Below are 22741 nucleotides of genomic sequence, written 5' to 3'. Positions count from 1 at the left end.
CCTACCACATAGACAAGTGCATAATTTGTGCATATTTGTGGCCTACTTGAAAGAGACTGGTTTTTTCAATCAATCCCATATTTACTGATCGAGAAATCATTCAGCTGCTTTATATTAAGATACTTACTTCACAGGAGGAACCAGAATATCCTGTAGGACATTGGCAAATTTCAACAGCAGATGCATCTTTTTGTCCAGTCAGTAAGTCGTTAGCAGATTCCAGGCTGACCCCACTCAACCTAATATATAAGGATAAAGTAGAGGAAATGCTAATGATTTAGAAAGGTAATATTGTGTTTATTATATTTGCTATGCTAGACTGGGTGCAAGTGGGGAGGACCGATCATGTATTTTAATTAAAAGTAAAATGCATTATCCAAAAATTGACTGTCTCCTTTGACTTGGTAGTAGTCATGTTTAGACTACAAATAATCCTTGACTGTTCAAAGTTACAATGGCACTGAAAAAAGTGGCTTATGACCATTTTTCACACTTATGACCATTCCCCATAGTCATGTGATTTACATTAGGATGCGTGACAACTGACTCACATTTTTGATGGTTGCAGTTCCTGGGGCCATGTGATTCCCTTTTGTAACCTTCTGACAAGCAAAGTCAATGGGGAAACCAGATTCACTTAACAACCGTGCTACTAATTTAGCAAATGAAGTGATTCACTTAACAAATGTGGCAAGAAAAGTCATATAAAGGAGAAAAACCAACTTTAAAAATTTCTTGCTTAACAACATAAATTTTGGCCATAAATTGAGGACTATCTGTATAGCATAGCAAATCCACATTAGAACATTGTCACACAAATGTTATTAGCCATAGGAAAACTGTCCTTAGTTTGTAAATTGCACGTTTTACTTATGCTGCAGGCAGACCAAGAATTAGGCTGACTGAGAAACTGACAAACACATCTTCTTTTCCTACTGAAAAGTAATGGAATCTTAAATTAGATTTATAGATTTGACATTACTTCAAAATATGTTTTACTTTGGAAAATGATGTTATAGAAAAAATAGTTATTCTAAAGTGAATTGCTTTTCTTTACAAGATTCTATACACTAATCAATATAAGGACAGAGATAAAAAAGCATTTCTCTCTATTATACAAGAGATTTTTCATAGTCTTGTCCCAATACAGTAATAAAGATTTGATAAGCACTGTATGCTGTAGCATGAACACATGAAGAAGCCAGTCTAGACTAGAGGAAATCTAACCAGGTGGTTGCTAAAAGTCAGCAATGCCTTCATGCCATCATGGTGGACAATCAATCAATCAATCAATCAATCACTAGCTGAACTTAAGGGGCTAAGAGTGGGACGGGAATTAAAACATGTGGATTTTGAACTGTGGATATTTACTGCTGTTATGCCCCCAGAGTTACAGTGTGTAAGTTGGGCAGCTATATAAATTTGTTCAATAAATAAACTTATGCAACTCCAGAACCCACCAAAAAGTTGTCCACCATAGGAGATATGGATAGATGGATGGATGGATGGATGGATGGATGGATGGATGGATGGATGGATAGATAGATAGATAGATAGATAGATAGATAGATAGATAGATAGATAGATAGACAGATAGACAGATAGACAGACAGACAGACAAAGACATGGATGATAGATAGATCTTGTTTTGAAATATCCATCCATCCATCATCCATGTACTTCATTGAATTAGGAATATTAGTCACAATCCAATGAAAATCTGAGCATACCATCACATTCCAGTCAGTAAACTTTAACCAGCATAAATAAGTGTTAAGGAAGCAATCCTAGATACATTTATTTGGATGTAAATTATGCTCAGGTATGATTTGTGTTTAGGAGTTTTAATAAGAAAGAACTAAATAAAGTTTTGTAGGGCTATTTACACTGAACTAATTTAGGTGGACATGTAGGAAAGCTAAGAAATATTGGGACCAGATTTGTACTTTTATTCAGAGAAATCTTAAAATAAATGTACAATTGAAACCAGAGGTTTTTCTTCTAGGTTTGATAGACAAACAGATTGAAAAAAAATACAGGACTTTACTTGTATACATGATAACAGAAGCAAGACTTTTATATCACAGAGATGGAAGAATTCATAATATCCCACAATGGAAGAATAGATGGTGTAGTTAATGGAGTGAGCAGAAATGAAGAAATTGACTGCTTTGATTAAAGAAAGGAGTTTATTTGGCTTTCTTTCTACTTGGAAAAGTTTTGAACTTTTTGCTTGAAACTGAAATAAATGAAATTTTAACTTTGGAATTTGACGATTAGACTTTTTAATAATTACAATAGTACTGTGTGTTATGGTGAATCTTAGAGTAAAAGCTCATAGCATTTTACACTATCTGTACCAAAGAAAATCATAAGTTATTCTTTTATTCTTTTCTAAAAAAGTTCTCCTTTTTTCTCCACTTCCAATTTTGCTTGATCCTTGCCCCCCCCTTTTCTTTTATACTTTCCCCCTTTTTCAGATTAACAAAATAACAGAGTTGGGAGGGACCTTGAAGTTCTTCTAGTCCACCCCCCTGCTCAGGGAGGAAACTATACCATTTCAGACAAATGATTGTTCAATCTCTTCTTAAAAACCTCCAGTGTAGTTCCTTGCATTTTACCTTGTTCTGAAACTTAATGCTTTGGGGAAAAAAAACACCCCACCATAAACTCAAATTTATTTTTATAGATAAGCACTGCCTTGACTACCCCATCAAAATCAAAATTAGCTAATATATCAAATATTTATTGATAAAGGGTTTAAAGAAAAAATAATAAACTAATTTATCTAAATTGGTACAACTTCATAAAAAACTAGTAGAGTTACTAGTAATTACTGTAATATATTTTTAAATTCTAATGTTGCTATCCAAGCCTGAATATAGAATTTCTTTGCATCTTAACCAGTGCCTCTGGGAGCATTGCTAAGTAGTTAATTTTTGTGATTCTTTACATAGTCCCATGCTCCCAGTGGAAAATGTTTTAATCTGACCCTGATCTTCTAACTACCATTAGCAAGAGACTCTCCTCAGGGTGAAGTACCATTCTACATGCTAAGGAAGCTGAGAGGAGGAAAAATAGCAACATTTTTATTTTAAAAAGTGTAACCTGGTGAAACATTCTGATGCATGGAGGATCCCTGTATTGTGTGAGTTTATTTATTTATTAAATAGATTTATATGGCCACCCCACTCACACATGTAGGATACAGCATTAAAGTATATGTCTCTCTCTCTCTCTATATATATATGCATGTATGTGTATGTGTGTGTCTATATGTATATGTGTCTGTGTGTCTGTGTGTGTATAAAATGATGATAACCTGGTGCATTGTAGATCAAAGGGTGTAATTTTAGTCTCAAGAATGCCTTGGTTATTTCATTATGAGGGGTTTCTTTTAGAAAATACAAGGGTAATGGCCATGGTCTAATGCTTTGCTTTGAAATATGCCTCACAGCTCAGAAGGGCAATCGTAAATAGGGACAAACACAAATATTTTATGGGAAGTTTTATACCCTATGGCAACTATTTGATGACTGGGTAGCTTTTCCACTGAACAACTTACAAAATATCTACAAAATGTTTTCAAAACTTCAGGTACCCAAAGCTTGTGGGGTGGGAGGTTAGATGTCCATATGTCCTACAGGCCACTGAGAAATAAACTCACCTGAGAAGTCATTACATCACACAGTATCTCTGGCTCCCTATTTCTAGGGCAGTGTTTAGATATAAATATGCAAGGAAGCAACATTTTTGACAAAAAGTCTGTTAGATATCTAGTTTTACATACTTTAGTATATATGAAATTTTGTAAAGCTAGAGACAATGAAAATTTGCCTGATTTTTTTTTTTTGAGAAATGCAGTCTAGAAGGAGTATATACATTTTTAAAATCATTTATATCTTGACTTCACTTTTCATGCTACCCAAAGCACTTTTCCAATAACAGAGATAGTCTAACGTGTACTACCCATTCCAGAAATCCATTATTCATATTTAAGATGTTGTCCTTGTACTATATTCCCATTGTTAAGTTTTCATTTAAAATGAGGCAGAAGAATATGTTTTAAACATACACTAAGATTTGTTAAGGGACGCGGTGGCTCAGTGGGTTAGGACGCTGAGCTTGTCGATCAGAAGGTTGGCAGTTTGGCAGGTCGAATCCCGAGTGCCGCGTAACAGAGCGCCTGTTACTCGTCCCAGCTTCTGCCAACCTAGCAGTTCGAAAGCACGTAAAAATGCAAGTAGAAAAATAGGGACCACTATGGTGGGAAGGTAACAGCGTTCCGTGCGCCTTTGGCGTCTAGTCATGCCGGCCACATGACCACGGAGACATCCTTGGACAAGCGCTGGCTCTTCAGCTTTGAAACAGAGATGAGCACCAGCCCCTAGAGTTGGAAACGACTAGCACGCATGTGCAGGGGAACCTTTACCTTTACCTAAGATTTGTTAAGGCCAAGAATAAATCTAAAGAACTTAATATCTACACATAACAAAATTTACTGTGTTTTTAGTAAACTATTTACCTACTGAAGCACAGATTGTCTTTTCTTAGTGGTATATAATATAATTTGGAGCAATGAGAAACAGTTACACACAGAACATTTCACTCAGAATTATTCCACATTTGTATTCACTGAACAGTCCCAATTTTCATTAGGTTCTGCTATTTGGTAAATGGTATTTTAATGTGTTTAACAGTTTTTATTCATTGAAAAAAGCTGCAGTGCAATTTTTCCCCACTTCAGTGTAGTAATTTCTATTCCTCTGTGTCGTTCAGCAAACATTAAAGTACATAATGTTGGTAGTAATGGGATACTGGATCTTGGAGATACTTGAGAAATTCAAGTATCTAGACCAAATATTTAATATGATTGCTAGCGTGGCAGACACTGTTGACTTCTAAATGCAAACGAGATTAAACAAGATGCAGCTTTTGAAGCAATAGTAGTGCAGTTTACGGTCTGCTATTACATTAATTGTTGTATCCTGAGATTAAAAAGGGAGGAAGGAAATCACTAGCACTATATGATACTATTGGAAAGCTTCTGGGTCACACGTTGTCTCCATTTCACGCAACATTATTCCCTAGTTGAATTCACTGAGTGGTTTCAATTCCCCTTAAGTACTGAAATCTAAACATGGGCTACAAAGCTACTACTGACCTTTTAAACTTTGAAAATGGACTTTTTTCAGCCTATCCTAAAAGTGGTAGGAACTTGCTCACTGCCTATTTGCCTCTGAGAGGCCCAGGCCAGAGAAAGTATGACTTGGTCATGACAGTAAAGCATTTTCTCTTTAAAAATGTGTTACCTTTTTGAACAATTCCCACAATTACGAATATGCATTGCAGTGCATTTTAATATGCTTTGATGATTTATCAGCATGTTTTTAACAAAGACCAGTGATACCCATTTTAATGATGATTACACTTGGGGCTCCAAAAGATAGAGTGGTGATCATCTGATGCACGTTGATAAAGCAGCAGAGACAGACAGGTAGTCCTGGACTATGTATTTAGCAACCGTTCAAAATTACAACAGCTCTTTAAAATAGTAACTTATGACCGGTCCTCACATTTTATGACCATCTGTCATAGTATCCCCGTAGTCATCTGAACAAAATCTGGACACTTGGCAACTGTGATGCACTTACGATCATTGCAGTGTCCTGAGATCATACGATTGCCATTTGTGTACTTCCCAGCCAGTTTCCAACAAGCAAAGTCAATGGGAGAAGTCAAATTCACTTAACGATTATGTGATTCACTTAATAACTGTAGTGATTTGCTTAACAACCATGACATGAAAGATTGTAAATCGGGCATGATCACTTAACAACTGCCTTGCTTAGGGATGGAAATTCTGCCCCCAGTTACGGCTGTAAGCTGAGAACTCTCTGTAGGAAGGAACTATGGCTGATCTCCTAAGACTGAGATGAGAGCCTTCTCCATATTTTATATTCATCATCTTTGTTTCTATTATGCCCTAGGCTAAAGTTTCAGAATAAGAAAAAAATGAACATATAATTGGATGTATATCAAGGTAACGTCTGCTGTTCTCATCGCCAACTCTCTCTATTGAATATGCTGTTTGTGCAGGAATCTACCAATGCACAGGTCTCACAATGTGTATTGTAGAAAAAAAATGATGGGGTTGACGGCAAAGGTCTAGTAAAAAAGATTTTCAAACTTCTTGGACAACAAAATTTAATAATAGTAATAAAAAATACCTGGAACTATTGCTGCCTGCTTCACATGCACATAATACAATGGTTCTTCACGAGCACAAACACTTCCTGAGGAAAGGAAGGTTTCTGAAAGTCAACAGACAGGCTTTGCCATTTCCTATAGGAAAAAAAAGGCTGGAAAGCCCTTAGTTGCCTTAAAATGGTATTGTGGGGGTGGGTGGGTGTCCCTCTTAGTTTTTCATAGAATTCTGTCAAGTTCTGCGACCCTGGATTTGGAGGAACACTGAAAACTCCTGATCTAGTGCATGGCTCCTAGCTGTGTCAGAATATTAATTTTTAAAAAATGGGACCTCAGAATGGGGGTAGCCCCCATTCCAATCTTACAGAAAAGTAACATCCTAGTCGATGTAGCCTAGTCGGGCTCACTAAGCTTTAGCTACAGATACAGAAACCTCAAATAGGTCAACTCTTAAAGGGAAAAGTTGGTCACATCAAACAAAGCCCATTACTGACACTACTACTGTGTTTCCCTGAAAATAAGACCCGGTCTTATTTATTTATTTATTTATTTATTTATTTATTTATTTATTTATTTATTTATTGCCTTCAAAAGAGGCACCAGGTCTTATTTTCAGAGATGTCTTTTATACTCGCCTTCAGCACCAACAGCCCCACCCAGCCGGTCTACTTCTTCTGTAGCTGAAGGAGCAGCTTCATTCTGCAGCTGCATTCTGGCCTGCATTTCTCGGTCACAGGCCTTTCCGGAAGGCCTCTGCAGCCGAATACCGAACTATGGATTCAATCCATAGCTCAGTTCTTGGCTGCAGTGGCCTTCCGGAAAGGCCTGTGACTGAGAAATGCAGGCCTGGCTGCAGAAGACGCCAGAGAAGAAGTGGGCCAGCGAGGAGTGGCCTGGCTGCAAGGTTAAGTGGGTGCAGGGCAGGTGGGGCAGCTCCACACTCCCATCCTAGCTAAAGTTTTAAGTGTGTGCCTCACTCCAAAACTAGGGATTATTTTGGGGGTAGAGCTTACATTAGGCCCACCCCCCAAATCAAACTAGGGCTTATTTTTGGGGTAGGTCTTACTTTCGGGAAAACACGGTATCTACAGAATAAAAAAGGTAACATGGGCATAAAATTGGATTACTTTTAGAGGAGGCTTTTGAAAAATAAGAAAGAGGTAAAACAATGAATGTATTGAGGAAGCCAATGCCATGCAGAAGAGAAGAAAAACAAGGAACAGAAGGAGGGGTGACTGAGGGATCAAAGACCTTGACAAGAGTGAAGGTAGAAGAGATGTAGTAGAGAAGGCTCAAGAGAAATACACAAAGAAATAAGAGAAGCAATGAGAAGTTAAGGCAAAGCTGTGAAGAAACTTAGGAGCTGAGTAGTTTGTATCCATACTGAAGTGATAGGTTAGCAGAACAACCTGTTACAGTTTTAAATTTCTTTCTTTAAATTTATTTCTATCCAGTTTTACTTTTGCACATTTTTTAAAAAAACAAGTCTATTAATACAAAAATACAAATTGCAAGTAAAGTGCATGCAAAATTCACAAAGTGAAAAAAATAGATAACTAAATATATACAGCAAGAAAAATCCACACAAAATGCATTCATTTTTAGACTTATTATACTATTGTTTTATCTCAACTGCCAGGTATATATTTATTTTCTGCTCTTGTTACTTTCAATTGTTTTAATAGCTCAAAATCATTCAATGAGTTGGCAGCTGTATAATTGAATAAAATTACAAATGCTTTCACAAAAGCAATTTTTTTTAAAAAAATGGATGACACTTAAACTTATATGAACTTACACTGTGTTCATTTATATTGCAATGACATCAGTGGCCCTTAATTTTTAATAAAATTATCTACAATTATACAAAGAAATTAGTATTTCTATGCCATTTTTTTTCTTAACATGACAGTTACTAATAATATATGTTGGCTCTAAACACAGCATGCTTAACTGAGTCGATGAGAAGATTAGTGTATTGCTGAAGCACCAAAAAGAGTTCAGTTAATTCAATTAACAAATCTGTAGGCTGCTAAATTTAAGCCCAAACAGGCCAATCATGTATAGGTAGTCCTCGATCCACAGGCACAATTGAGCCTAAACTTTATGTTGCTAAGTGAGACATTTGTTAAGTTTTGCCCCATTTTACGACCTTTCTTGCCACAGTTGTTAAGTGAATCATTGCAGTTGTTAAGTTAATAACACAGTTCTTAAGTGAAGCTGGCTTCCCCATTGACCTTGCTGATCAGAACATTGTAAAATGTGATCACATGACCCCGGGATATTGCAACTATTATAAATATGAACTAATTGACAAGCATCTGAATTTTGATCACGTGACATGGGGATGTTGTAGCGATTGTAAGCGTGAAAAACAGTCATAAGTCACTTTTTTCAGTGCTGTTGTAACTTTGAACGATCACTAAGCGAACTGTTGTAAGTTGAGGACAGCCTGTATAGGGTTAAACTAATTCCACAGTTCAATCACCTTGTGGAGAAACCTAAATCCAGTCAACTGATCTGTTCTGCCTGCCTTGACCCTGCCCCCTCAAATCCCCAGCAACTGGAAAAGTATGGATGCCCATGAATCCTGAAAGCATTGTCCACACCTCTGACCACAATTGCTTAGCAACACCTTCTGCTCCTACAAAGCCAATGGGGAAGAAGCTAGTAGCATTATGAAGCCTTACCAGCACTTACATAGGTTAAGGATTCAGAGATGCCACCTCTGAGTGGCATTTCAAATGGTAATTTGATTATATGATCTCACTTGGTTAGTGGATGATTGAATCAAGCATTTTATGAGAATAGAGTTACTGTGTATTATTCACTCTATTTGCATCATTTAATGACAAAGCTGAATAATCCATTGAATCATATGTTGCATGATTTCTTCTGGTGGTCGGTTGAGTCATTATTAGTCTAGTTTATCTCTTATCTCTAGATTAGCGATGTTAGCTGAAAATGATTTTTAAACATTTATGAAATGTTATTTGTCCACAGGCTAACAAAGTGAGCAATATTGATTTATGATATAAAATGGACTGACATAAAGGCAAGTAAGGCAGAAAATACAATCTACTTCTCTGCCAGCCACGATTGGTAGAATTTCACCAATCTTCAAGAGAGAACAAAATGCCTTTTCAACAGTTACCTGTAGATGGCATTCATCCCATTGCTGTATGTGGCTCTTATAAGGAGTCTTTTTATATTCGCCAAAACAGTCATAAATTCCCTTTTGCTGACTGGGATGCCGTGCAGCATGAATAAGTTGTGCTTCAGTATGACTTCTTCTGTGTGCTCTTCAAATGGGTTCAAGTGAATCCCTTCCTGCGACGTCCTTATTCTCAACCCGCTTCCCTAATTGTAAGAAATGACACGGAGGCAAATATTTTAAAAAGCTAATTTCAATGATGCATTACTAGAGAGCAGAACACCTTGATATAAATGTGCACTACATACTGTGTTTAATTTAGATGATTATTCTCTAGAAACAATACCACTGTCTTTAGGAAAATATGGTCAACAATGGGAAAAAAGGTAAATCAGATCACCTATAGGAAATTATGTGACGTATTTATATTTTTCATGAACATACGGTAGATGGAATTCTGTCCAGCATTCATTATCAGTGGTTTAGAGGTATCATAAAATTAAATGAAGACATATAAGTAATACATGCTACCTCCAGAGTATGCAATTCAGATATCTTTTATATTATGCTTTAGTAGTGATTCTGTGCAGAGCTTGGAAGGAATACTTTGATTCAATAAAGGTTTGTGTGATGAACTTCCTTAAAAGAGTTTTGTAAAGCAAAGCGTACATACTGTATCTGTGTGTGCACATGTGCAAACACATACACTTCAACTAAATAAAGCAGCCACACTGCTCTGTTTTGAATGGTCTTCTAGTGTAGCCTATAGACATGAGCTGAAACCTCTTCTGGGTATTGGAAGACCCTTTGAGCATCTTGCTGAGACAAAGCTAAGTTGCATCAGAGGAATAATGTCATTTAAAAATAAATGGGCTTCATTTGCAATAAGTGCCTCTGTTAAGTGCCATTTCTGTATGTTATTATGTACACAGTTGGTGTGCATCTGTCTAAAATAAATAGAATTTAACACGATTACCTAAAATAGTAGCCCAGGTGTGGCTGTGATTATCATGTTCTGGAATATTACTTAGCATTATGCAATCCCTTTCCTTACCATCCAAAGATAACACATAGCCTACATAGACATGGCTATATTTGCATGCATCTGTCCTATTACTCTACTTTTAAATCAAACTCTGGATGGCTCAGATTCTAATATATACATTTCATAACACTAAGAAATATTCTAGAACATGTAAATCATTGTTCAGTTAGTCACAGCCAGACCTGGGCTAGTCTTTGAGGTAATCATCTTAAATTTTATTTATTTTAGACAGATGCACACAAACTCTGTATAAAGGTTCCCCCGCACATGCATGCTAGTCGTTTCCGACTCTAGGGTCCAGTGCTTATCTCCGTTTCAAAGCCAAAGAGCCAGCACTTGTCCGAGGACGTCTCTGTGGTCATGTGGCCGGCATGACTAGACGCCAAAGGCGCACGGAACGCTGTTACCTTCCCACCGTAGTGGTCCCTATTTTTCTACTTGCATTTTTATGTGCTTTCGAACTGCTAGGTTGGCAGAAGCTGGGACGAGTAACAGGCGCTCACTCTGTTATGCAGCACTCGGGATTCAACCCGCCAAACTGCCGACCTTCTGATCGACAAGCTCAGTGTCCTAACCCACTGAGCCACCATGTTCCTCAAACTGTGTATATAATAACATAAAAATGATGACATGGTGTAACATGCTATATGTTGCTCTTCATCTGAGGCGAAGGGGCTTGCGTAATTCAATGAAGCTATGAGCTATGCCGTGCAGGGCCACCCAAGACGGACAGGTCATAGCAGAGAGTTCTGACAAAACGTGATCCACTGGAGAAGGAAATGGCAACCCACTCCAGTATCTTTGCCATGAAAACCCTATGGACAGTACCAAAAGGCAAAACGATATGACGCTGGAAGATGAGCCCCTCAGGTCAGAAGGCGTCCAATATGCTACTGGGGAAGAGCAGAGGGCTAGTACTAGTAGCGCCAGAAAGAATGAAGCGACTGGGCCAAAGCCGAAAGGACGCTCAGCTGTGGATATGTCTGGTGGTGAAAGGAAAGTCCAATGCTGTAAAGATTTTTTCTCCATAGGAACCTGGAATGTAAGATCCATGAATCAAGGAAAGCTGGACGTGGTCAAACAAGAGATGACAAGACTAAACATTGACATCTTAGGTATCAGCGAACTAAAATGGACAGGAATGGGTGAATTTAAGTCAGATGACCATCAGGTATACTACTGCGGGCAAGAATCCCTCAGAAGAAATGGAGTAGCCTTCATAGTCAATAAAAAAATAGGAAAAGCAATACTGGGATACAATCCTCAAAATGACAGAATGATCTCAGTTCGAATCCAAGGCAAACCATTCAATATCACAGTAGTCCAAGTCTATGCCCCAACGACCGGTGCTGAAGAGGATGAAATTGACCGGTTCTATGAAGCCCTACAGCACCTTATAGAACTAACACCCAGAAATGATGTCCTTATCATCATGGGGGATTGGAATGCTAAAGTAGGGAGCCAAAAGATAACCGGAATAACAGGCAAGTTTGGCCTTGGAGTACAAAATGAAGCAGGGCACAGGCTGATAGAATTTTGTCAAGAGAATACGATGGTCATAGCGAACACTCTTTTCCAACAACCCAAGAGATGGCTTTACACATGGACATCACCAGACGGTCAACACAGAAATCAGATCGACTATATGCTCTGCAGCCAAAGATGGAGAAGCTCTATACAGTCAGTAAAAACAAGACCAGGAGCTGACTGTGGCTCAGACCATGAGCTTCTTGTTGCAAAGTTTAGGCTTAAATTAAAGAAAGTAGGGAAAAGCGCTAGGCCAGTCAGGTATGAATTAAATCATATCCCTGTTGAATATACAGTAGAGGTGACAAATAGATTTAAGGAATTAGATCTGATAGACAGAGTGCCTGAAGAACTATGGACAGAGGTTCGCAACATTGTACAACAGGTAGCAACCAAAACCATCCCAAAGAAAAAGAAATGCAAGAAAGCAAAATGGCTGTCTGAGGAAGCTTTGCAAATAGCTGAGGAAAGGAGAGAAGCGAAAGGCAAGGGAGAAAAAGAAAGATATGCCCAATTAAATGCAGAATTCCAAAGAATAGCTAGAAGAGATAAGAATGCCTTCTTAAATGAACAATGCAAAGAAATAGAAGAAAACAATAGAATAGGGAGGACCAGAGATCTTTTCAAGAAAATTGGAGAGATGAAAGGAACATTTCATGCAAAAATGGGCATGATAAAGGACCAAAATGGCAGGGACCTAACAGAGGCAGAAGAGATTAAGAAGAGGTGGCAAAATTACACAGAAGAACTATACAAGAATGAGCTTAACGTCCTTGATAATCACAATGAGGTGGTCACTGACCTCGAGCCAGACATCCTAGAATGTGAAGTGAAGTGGGCCTTAGAAAAGCTGAGCAACAACAAAGCTAGTGGAGGTGACAGTATTCCAGCTGAGCTATTCAAAATCTTAAAAGACGATGCAGTAAAAGTGCTACACTCAATTTGCCAGCAAATTTGGAAAACTCAACAGTGGCCACAGGATTGGAAAATATCAGTTTACATTCCAATTCCAAAGAAAGGCAGTGCCAAAGAATGTTCAAACTATCGCACCATTGCACTCATTTCTCATGCTAGTAAAGTTATGCTTAAAATTCTACAAGCTAGACTCCAGCAGTATGTGGATCGAGAACTACCAGAAGTACAGGCAGGATTTCGAAGAGGCAGAGGAACTAGAGATCAAATTGCTAACATACGCTGGATCATGGAGAAAGCTACAGAGTTCCAGAAAAACACCTACTTCTGCTTCATTGACTATGCTAAAGCCTTTGATTGTGTGGATCATAACAAACTCTGGCAAGTCCTTAAAGAGATGGGCATACCATACCATCTTATTTGTCTCTTGAGAAATCTATATGCGGGCCAAGAAGCAACAGTGAGAACTGGACACGGAACCACTGATTGGTTCAAAATTGGGAAAGGAGTCCGGCAAGGCTGTATACTGTCGCCTTGCCTATTTAACTTATATGCAGAGCACATCATGAGAAAGGCAGGGCTAGATGAATCAAAAGTTGGAATTAAGATTGCCGGAAGAAACATCAACAACCTAAGATATGCAGATGATACCACTCTAATGGCAGAAAGTGAAGAAGAACTAAAGAGCCTCTTGTTGCGGGTGAAGAAGGAGAGTGCAAAACTTGGGTTGAAACTAAACATTAAGAAAACCAATATCATGGCATCTGGCCCTCTCAATTCCTGGCAAATAGATGGGGAAGAAATGGAGGTAGTGACAGATTTTACTTTCCTGGGCTCCAAGATCACTGCAGATGGGGACTGTAGCCAAGAAATTAAAAGACGCTTGCTCCTTGGGAGGAAAGCCATGGCAAATCTAGACAGCACACTAAAAAGCAGAGACATCACCCTGTCAACAAAAGTGCATATAGTCAAGGCTATGGTCTTCCCAGTTGCAATGTATGGCAGTGAAAGCTGGACCATAAGAAAGGCTGAGCGCCAAAGAATTGAAGCCTTTGAACTATGGTGCTGGAGAAGACTCCTGCGAGTTCCTTGGACTGCAAGGCGATCAAACCGGTCAGTCCTAGAGGAGATCAACCCTGACTGCTCTTTAGAAGGCCAGATCCTGAAGCTAAAACTCAAATACTTTGGCCACCTAATGAGAAGGAAGGACTCACTGGAGAAGAGCCTAATGCTGGGAAAGATTGAGGGCAATAGAAGAAGGGGACGACAGAGAATGAGGTGGCTGGATGGAGTCATTGAAGCAGTAGGCATGAGCTTAGATGGACTCCAGAAGATGGTAGAGGACAGGAAGGCCTGGAGGAACATTGTCCATAGGGTCGCGATGGGTCGGACACGACTTCGCAACTAACAACAACAACAAAGGACCTGATGATTTTTTTTACCAAATCCTGATACTTAAAACTATAGAACTCAAAGAGAGTGTACTTATTTTTTCACGTGACTGTGTGTTATAATATGCATTTATTTATGTGGGTACATAAATAAATGTACATGTATGTGTGTATGTTATTGTATATAACAATATATATAAACAATAAAACAAGCGCACGCCTCCCATGCCAATCTCATTCAGCTCTTGAAGGAAAAGTCAGGTCTTAAGTACTTTTCAGAAGATAAAAAGGGTTAGGGTCTGCTGACTCTTAAGGGGAAGGCTATTTCTGCTGCTCCTTTCTCCATCTTTGAAATAAAAAAGTCATACAGGAGCTCTTTTCAGGAAGAGAACTCTTGGAATGCGTTTCTTTCTTAGCTCTTACGGATTCTGTTTACAGTGTGCTGTTGGCAGTTTACCCATTTGCGTATGTCTAGTGAGATAATACGCTACCTCTATGATGACATCAGACTGAAGGACTGCCACAGCAATATCTTGTTCCCCAGTGAGGTCATATGAAACAGTAAATTTCAGATGTCCTCCAGCAGCTGTTATCTGTGGTAAAGGGGAAAAAAAAGAATGATACTGGTTATATAACAGAAAACAGGCCTTTAACCATTTTGAACTACTCTTTTCCAATTATAGGACCTTCAAGGGCAAAGGCTTCTTGTGTAATGAAAGGACATGTGGATGATAGAGAGCTCCAAGGGAAGGGTCATTGTGGAGCTGTCTCTGTCCTTACACATTGCCACATCCAGGGCGGCAATGCTCTGTATAAGTAATGTTCCTCTAGACCTTTGTAAAGACTGGATGTAAAGACTGGAATCCTAAGAAAATGTGGTTTCCCCCTAAAGGTCTGTCACAAAGGAAGTAACATATGTTACAGTATAATTTTCTTTTCATCTTTCTCTCTGTGTCTCTCGCTTCTTACACTCTATTTTTATTTTTTTAAAAAAACCAACATGTATTTGGCTGATATTAAATTGTCAAAAGCAGGTGGAGGAACTGGGGTTTTTGTGCCCATTCATCTGTCCTGCTTCTCTTAGTTTCTTCCCCATGTCCATTCTCCAGGTACAGAGTTACTAAAGAGGCAGTCTCTGACAGCAGCTTGGAGGAGTAGGCTGCTATTACAGAATGTCCCCCCCCCCTCTTTTTGACAAAGTATAATCTAAAATAGTATAAATGTGTCCCTAGGAAGTCAACCACATTTAATTTAAAAGAAAGTCACCATAATTTTTTCTTATAGCTGTATGTTGCCTTTTGCTTCACATTTGGTCATTGCATAAGGCAAGCAGTCCTCTGACTCTTAAGGTACTATAATGTTACATCTGTATTTGTTGTTAAATATTTACACTTTACTGATTGTGTTTGGTCTAGTTGTTAAGGCATCAGGCTATAAATAGGCAGACTGTTGAGTCCTGCCTTAGCCATGAAAGACCAAGTGATGACTTTGCCCCCCCTCTCCCTCCCTCCCTCCCTCCCTCCCTCCCTTTCTCTCTCCCTCTCTCTCCCTCCCTCTCTCTCTCTCTCTCTTCTCTCTCTAACCCACCTCACCTCATGGGGTTGTTGTGGGGAAAATAGGAGGAGGAAGATGTATTGGATAGGTTTTCTACCTTGAGTTATTTATAAAAACAATAAAAGAAAAAGAAAAAAAAATTCCAAGGGGAAAAAGCAAACAAATTACATATTAACTTATGTATAAGAAATGCAATAATTTTGCTTAATTCCTTGAAGAAAGAATACTTCATTTTTAAATTTTTCAAATAAAGCAAATTTCATAGTCAATTATAAACAAAGAATCAGAAAGCCCAGTCCATCCACTGTGTAATTATGCAGCAAGTTCTCCACATACTTCCTCCCCAGAGTTGGATAAGGAAATTCTGATATTTTTGTTTAAGAATACATTTGTGTGATCTGCCAAAATATATGGAAGGTTGTAATACATAGAATGTGCTAACATCCATACTTCTTGATTCATATATTTCATATAAAATAATATACCTTTGGTGAAAAAGTAGGGAAAGCTACATTTCCACAAGCTACATTCCAAAGATGTGTATATTATGGTAAGTAGCAACCCAAAACCCACTTATGTATCGTCGTGTGCCGGGTGGGCGTGGCCCTTTGGGTGGGTGTGGCCCATTGGGTGGGCATGCCCATTGGGTGGGCGTGGCTGTGGTGGTAACGGCAGACTGGGTGGGACTAAAAAGTTCAACCAATTCCAACTTTGCGAGATCTTTTTTTTTTCTGCGAGAAGTTGAAATTGATTGATTGATTGATTGAACCTTTTTTTTTTGCACACAGTGGCAGAGGCCTAAAGCAAAAAGGTTTTATAAAACCCAGCTGAAAGCCTAGGACCAGGGTGACACCACACATGCCCACAGAGAGGGCTCTGTGTACCACCAGTGGCACACATGACATAGGTTTGCCACCACGGCCCTAAGAAGACTCAGTACTGAAGCTGTGTTAAGAGTGATGACTTACAGCTGATTTTTAATCATAGCAAACAGCTTTAATTAGACTGGTTTGCCTGACTGCCACACTTGGTATCTGAGCTAGAGACACGGTACACCAAGAAATCTATTTAGATAACCTACAGCTAACTTTGATCAATGGCTTCTGTTAAGCATCATTAACTGCAAGAGATCTCAAAGCTGTTTTAAGCAGGTCTCAAGAAGTAAGTTATTACATATATATGTTTTCTGAGGTTTTCGCGGGTGTTTGTATGTGGATCTTTGGTCATTCGGGTTTTTCCCCGCGTAGAGTTGAAGGTGTAGGAGCAACGTTTTGACAGAATCCCATCCGTCATCCTCAGGCTGGTGGCTTCAGCTTCCTTCTTCTGGGAGAAGCATATATATATATATATGTTAAATGTTTGTTAAGCATTCAGAATACACTTGCTTAGTCCCAGACACGGGACAAATCTTATTTCCTGTTTCAGCCTAGCCCAAGGCCATCTACAGGCAGTAGCCACAGCAGTGGCAGCTCATATTTGTGTAAATGTTTTTGGCTTGCTAACAAAGATATATATATATATATATATTGAGCATGTCTGTCTGTCTATCTACACGTACATGATTAAAAATGCAATGAAGCTAATGAATGATGCAATATATCTAGGAAAGTATCTAGAAAACCTCCAACTTCCCTTCCAATGCTATTATTCTGTTATTCTGAATATAGAATAACAAGAGTTGGAAGAGACCTTGGAGATAGATCTTCTCGTCTAACCCCCTGCTTAAGCAGGAAACCCTATACTGTGTCACACAAATGGCTGTCCAGTCTCTTCTTAAAAACCTCCAGTGACAGAGCACCCACAACTTCTGAAGGCAACCCATTTCACTGACTGACTGTTGGGTCAAGAAATTTCTCTTTAACTGTGGCATTTGCTTCTGCAACTTAACCTCCATTTGTATGAAAAATGGGATGGAGTAAGCCATTGATTTGGGGCTGGTGCCTGAGCCTTTTGAATTTTAATATTTATGGGAGAAGGAAAACACAGTATGGGGCAAGTAGGATGTGCAGCAGGCATTCCAGAGTTTCTCTCTCTCTCTCTCTCTCTCTCTCTCTCTCTCTCTCTCCTCTCTCTCTTCTCTCTCTCTCTCTCTCTCTCTCCCCACCCTCCTTCCCTCCCTCCCTCCCTCCCTCCCTCCCTCCCTCTCTCTCTCTCCCTCCCTCCCTCCCTCCCTCTCTCTCTCTCTCTCTCTCTCCCTCCCTCCCTCCTTCCCTCCTTCCCTCCTCCCTCCCTCCCTCTCTCTCTCTCTCTCTCTCTCTCTAGCCAGAGTTTCTCTCCATCTCAGTTTACCCCAAGCAGTGAAGTCTTTTTAGTCAGTATCCGTGCCATCAAAAGTGTGTGTGATTTTCATTTTGCTTTGCTTTTCATATTTGCTGCATAGACCTCTTGCTATTCACACCCTCTAGGGGCCAATGACCCATAGCTTGAGGCCCTCTGGATTAGCACTTATTTGATAGGATGTTTTACTAGAAGTCTAAGAATATTAATGTGAAATATATAAAACCTGTACTCTTGGCTTCTGTTACCCCAAGCTTACATTTCAAATATCGCAATACATCGGTTGTTTTAGAGCCTCTAATTTTTGACCTTCTCAAAGGAAATGCGATAATTGAAGAAAGCAGTGCTAATGTTAAAATTGATACATTCTGCAATGTCAGGCATTCCATTAAGCACAATACAGAAAAGTGTTTATCCTTCATTTTCAAATGTACGATTCTGTGTTGAGTAAAAATGTATGACAATCAGAGTTTGCTTTGGTGAGACAATAAAAATCGATTAAATAAACACAATATCCTAGAACAAGTTCAGATTGCTGATATAATAAAACGGAATACAGCTATGAACGGTGTGAAGATTTCTAAAGCTGATTCATGTGCATAAATTGCCAATATGTGCACACTGTTTAACAACAATTTGGTGAGTGTGTTTGAACTTGTGAGTTGACTCTGAGAATTCTCACACCACTATGAATCCCAGAGCATTTGCATCTCAGCAGAGTTCTTCCTTTGGGCCAACCCCAAGGCCTGGCAAGAGAAGAAGAAAAACGTATGTGCAAATTAATGCAAGGATTTTCTATATTGCTATATACAGTAGGTAGTCTTCGACTTATAACAGTTCGCTTAGTGACTGTTCAAAGTTAAAATGGCATTGAAAAAAGCGACTTATGAGCATTTTTCACACTTATGACTGTTTGCAGCAGCATCCCCCTGGTCACTTAATCAAATTTTAGAACTGGTTCATATTTTATGATGGCCGCAGTGTCATGTGATCACCTTTTGCGACCTTCTGACAAGCAAAGTCAACAGGGAAGCCAAATTCAGTTAACAACTGTGATGCTGCAACTGCAGTGATTCACTATTATGGCCAGAAAGGTCATAAAGTGGGGCAAAATTCACTTAAGAACTGCCTTGCTTACCAACAGAAAAGTTAGGTTCAGTTGTGGTCGTAAGTTGAGGATTACCTGTATTTAATTTGATATCCTGGAGTTCAAGACAACTTAGAACTGGATATTTGAGGAAGTTCTTCAGAAAAATGAACGTAGTCTGTGCAAAGTACTGTCAGTGTCAGCTGGGACTTTCCCAAGAATGAAGGAATGGCTGAATTAAGCCCCACTCTGTAAAAGATGGAGTTATAGTGGGATCTAACTGAGATCTTTTCTTGAACCTACAACTATAAGATTAGAGGTAAATTGCATGATCACCTCTATGGAATAAACCTTTCCCCTCCTAACGAGGCATGTGTAGATAGTTTGGGATGCCTCTGGAGATGGGAAGCTGGGGGAAGGAGGTGCCCCCCCATTTAGATGAGTCAGTTAGGGAAGATGAGAGACTAAAAGAGGAAGACTTCTTAAGAGCCAGAAGCCTTTGGCAGCTGGACACCATTCTTCTCCATTTATCATATACTTAATTGCATGGTTTCTGAAGTCCCCTTTCTGGTGATACGGTTAAGTATGAGGCTGGTTCCTATAATGGGATCTTATTTAGTTGTGACCTAACTGCAATTGCTCTTCTGCCAAAGATGGATAAGCTTAATCTTGTGACTGGTCCCCAGTTATGGGAACTGAGGGTTCAGTTGATTGTATACTCTCAGAAAGAACAGTTACATGGTTTGGGGATCCTCCTAGAATTGTCATTAGAGGTCCAAGCAAGAGGTTCAGGGTCTGGGACCACCTATGCCAACTTTAGTTTGTATGTCAGCAATGTCCTTTCTTGGATAAGTACAGCTTAGTTATGGTTGTTCCTGGAATGGTAACCTCACATTTATCTTACTATAATGTGCAAAACATGGACCAAGTTTGTACTTGGTTTTGAAGCTTGCACTGGTAGAATCGCAATGGCCAAGTTGCTTGGAGGAGTATCTGGCCATATATTGTAGCCATCACTTGGATAACAAGCCAGGGTCAAAGTTCTGATTATGATAAAGTATAAAGCTCTATATAACTTGGGGCAAGCTGTAAACCTGATGGACCTTTGCCATGACTGACATAAGGCTCTTCCACACCATCCGCTAAGTGCTGTCAGGCAACACTTCAGGAAATGGGTTTGCAAAAAGTGAACGGATGTTGTTGTCTTTAGCTTATCTCTATCCTGTCATAAATGTAGCTTCTGCATGTGCCTTTTTGCTTCTAAATGCTGCCTTTAAAAACAATGGACCATGCTAAGCAGTCATAAAGGCTTACTTCCTACCAAACCAGGATTAGGGGCAGACACCTGCCCTGCTCTCATTGAGCGCACAAGGCTATTGATTTTGGCCTTTTGACACTCCTGACTCTCCCACTGTCCCAAAAAGTCATCTCTCCCACTTCCTTCCAAGGAGAACAGGGGGAAGAGGAGGTGAAAATAACCTCTTTGGTAATTATTCTGTGGAATTAGAGAACAAACAAATTAAAATGACTCATTTCTCTTCTATCTTTCCACCCAGTTTGCCTACAATCCATGGACAGGGAGTGGGGTATTTGATTCCTCTTACCTGGCTTGTCAGTACGGTGGAAAGAGGGCAAGCGAACTGTTGGCCCTAGGATGCTTCTCCACAACACTGTCTGATCAGAACAACTCTTAGCATCATTGCTGAGACATGGAATGAAATCTGGACCACAGGGCTTTAGGCTGCAGATCCCATAATCCAATAATGGAGTGTCAAGGGTGAGTTGCATAGCTGCACAGTGCCACCTGGTGGCTCTTCTCTCTAATGGCATCTGCATCTCATGACATTCTCTTTCTCACTCTCATCTTTTATACACCTCTTCAACCAGGCCTTCCATGTACAGCAGGGGTGTCAAACTGCCAGACCGTGGGCCGGATGTGTCATGTGGAAGCCGTGGCCACCCCATTGCTGGCAATGGCAAAACCGTCCCGATATGTTGTGTGATGTCACGTGACGTCGCGAGTTTGACATGTCTGGTGTACAGGAACGCTGAATATATAATACAACTGCAATTGAACCTAATTTCCGTTGGTAACTAAGAAAATGTTTAAGTGAGTTTTGCCCCATGGTATGACTCATAGTTTTAAAGAAATTACTGCAGTTGTTAAGTGAATCATGTGGTCATTAAGCAAACTGGCTTCCGCATTGACTTTGCTTGTCAGAAGCCAAGTTTGGGAAGGTTATGAATCGTGATCATGTGATCCTGGGACAGTGCAAGTGCCCAAGTTTTGATCAGGTGACCCTGGGGATGCTGCTGCAACAGTCACAAGTGTGAAAAATGGTCATAAGTTATTTTTTTCAGTGCTATTTTAGCTTGGAAGGGTCACTAAATGAATGGCTGTAAGTCAAGGACTACCTGTAATTTGTTTTGGTCTTCTCCCTACAGAGCAATATGGCTTTTTGCTGCTTTAAAATCAATATTTTAAAACTTAAACTTATTTAAAATGATTGAAATAAATGCACTAAGTTAATAAAATACATGTTTTGTGAAAATGTTTTGTTACTGTATTTTCTATTTTGCATTGTACACATTTTTTGTAAACCTTGGAACTTCTTGGCATAAGAAACCATGTGAAAATAGGACCACCTGCATTCTTCAAAAGGAATCAGAATCAACTTTATATGAATCTGAGCACAGCACCTCTCAGCCATCTGTTACAGCAACCCATCTTTTTTCAGTTTCCCCACAAGCCTGGACAGCACTTAGACTTATATACCACTTCATAGTGCTTTTACAGCCCTCTCTAAGCCGTTTACAGAGTCAACATATTGCCCCCAACAATCTGGGTCCTCATTTTACCAACCTCGGAAGGATGGAAGGCTGAGTCAACCTTGAGCCGGTCAGGATGAAACTCCTGGCTGTGTGCAGTGAGTCTACCTGCAATACTGTATTCTAATCATTGTGCCACCATGGCTCATAAACAGATGTATCCCGTTTTTCCAGAAAGACAATCTGTTTAATAAATAGCAGACAGGCAATATGCTTGTGCTGGATCTCAAGCAGTTCTTCAAAATGATTTTCAAATAAAAATGCATTGAATAAACAAACAAGTAAATAATATCAGAGCAAGTATGAATCCTATTTGCAAAGAAAGAATGTAATATTCTAAATTAACCTTACTTCTAGTCACAACCACATGCAGTTTCAACAATCCTGCTTACATATCCTTCCTATTTGCGAAGCCCAAGCTGCCACTGTCCACAATTCATACCTTCTCTTACATATTATTAGATCATCCTTAAGTGGTGGTATCTCTTGGCAATTGGACAGAAGACATAAGTTATTTAAATGAAAGTCAATGTTACACTCTCCAGGATTTTATAGGCATATATTGCAATGTGTCTTAAATGGATTAAACTTTTAATGCTTCAAAGCAACCATAATAAATAAACATTTGAGAAAACATTAAACAATCATCAGGTATAAACAAGCTCATATTTAATGCTAGGTAGGACAACATGCTGTACTATAATTAGAGACGCTCCTGTAAAATGGCACTTATTATTCAGTAGATTTCTAGCATAACC

The 22741-nt window shown here is 39.2% G+C and overlaps 1 protein-coding gene across 1 annotated transcript in view; it reads right to left on the bottom strand.

Annotated features, from left to right (window-relative positions):
- Positions 1–22741, bottom strand: part of LAMA2 (laminin subunit alpha 2) — a 455074-nt gene that overhangs the window by 206565 nt on the left and 225768 nt on the right. The window contains exons 13-15 of the mRNA XM_081312969.1: positions 14728–14829; positions 9362–9567; positions 128–239 (exon numbers count right to left, since the gene is read on the bottom strand). Of these exons, the coding sequence (XP_081169095.1) occupies positions 128–239; positions 9362–9567; positions 14728–14829 (420 nt within the window). The remainder of the gene's footprint in view (positions 1–127; positions 240–9361; positions 9568–14727; positions 14830–22741) is intronic.

The sequence above is a fragment of the Vipera berus genome (genome assembly GCF_964194415.1).
Source record: "Vipera berus genome assembly, chromosome: 1".
Lineage (NCBI taxonomy): Eukaryota > Metazoa > Chordata > Lepidosauria > Squamata > Viperidae > Vipera > Vipera berus.
Note: the sequence above shows the minus strand (reverse complement) of the source record. Positions and strands in the feature narration are given on the sequence as shown.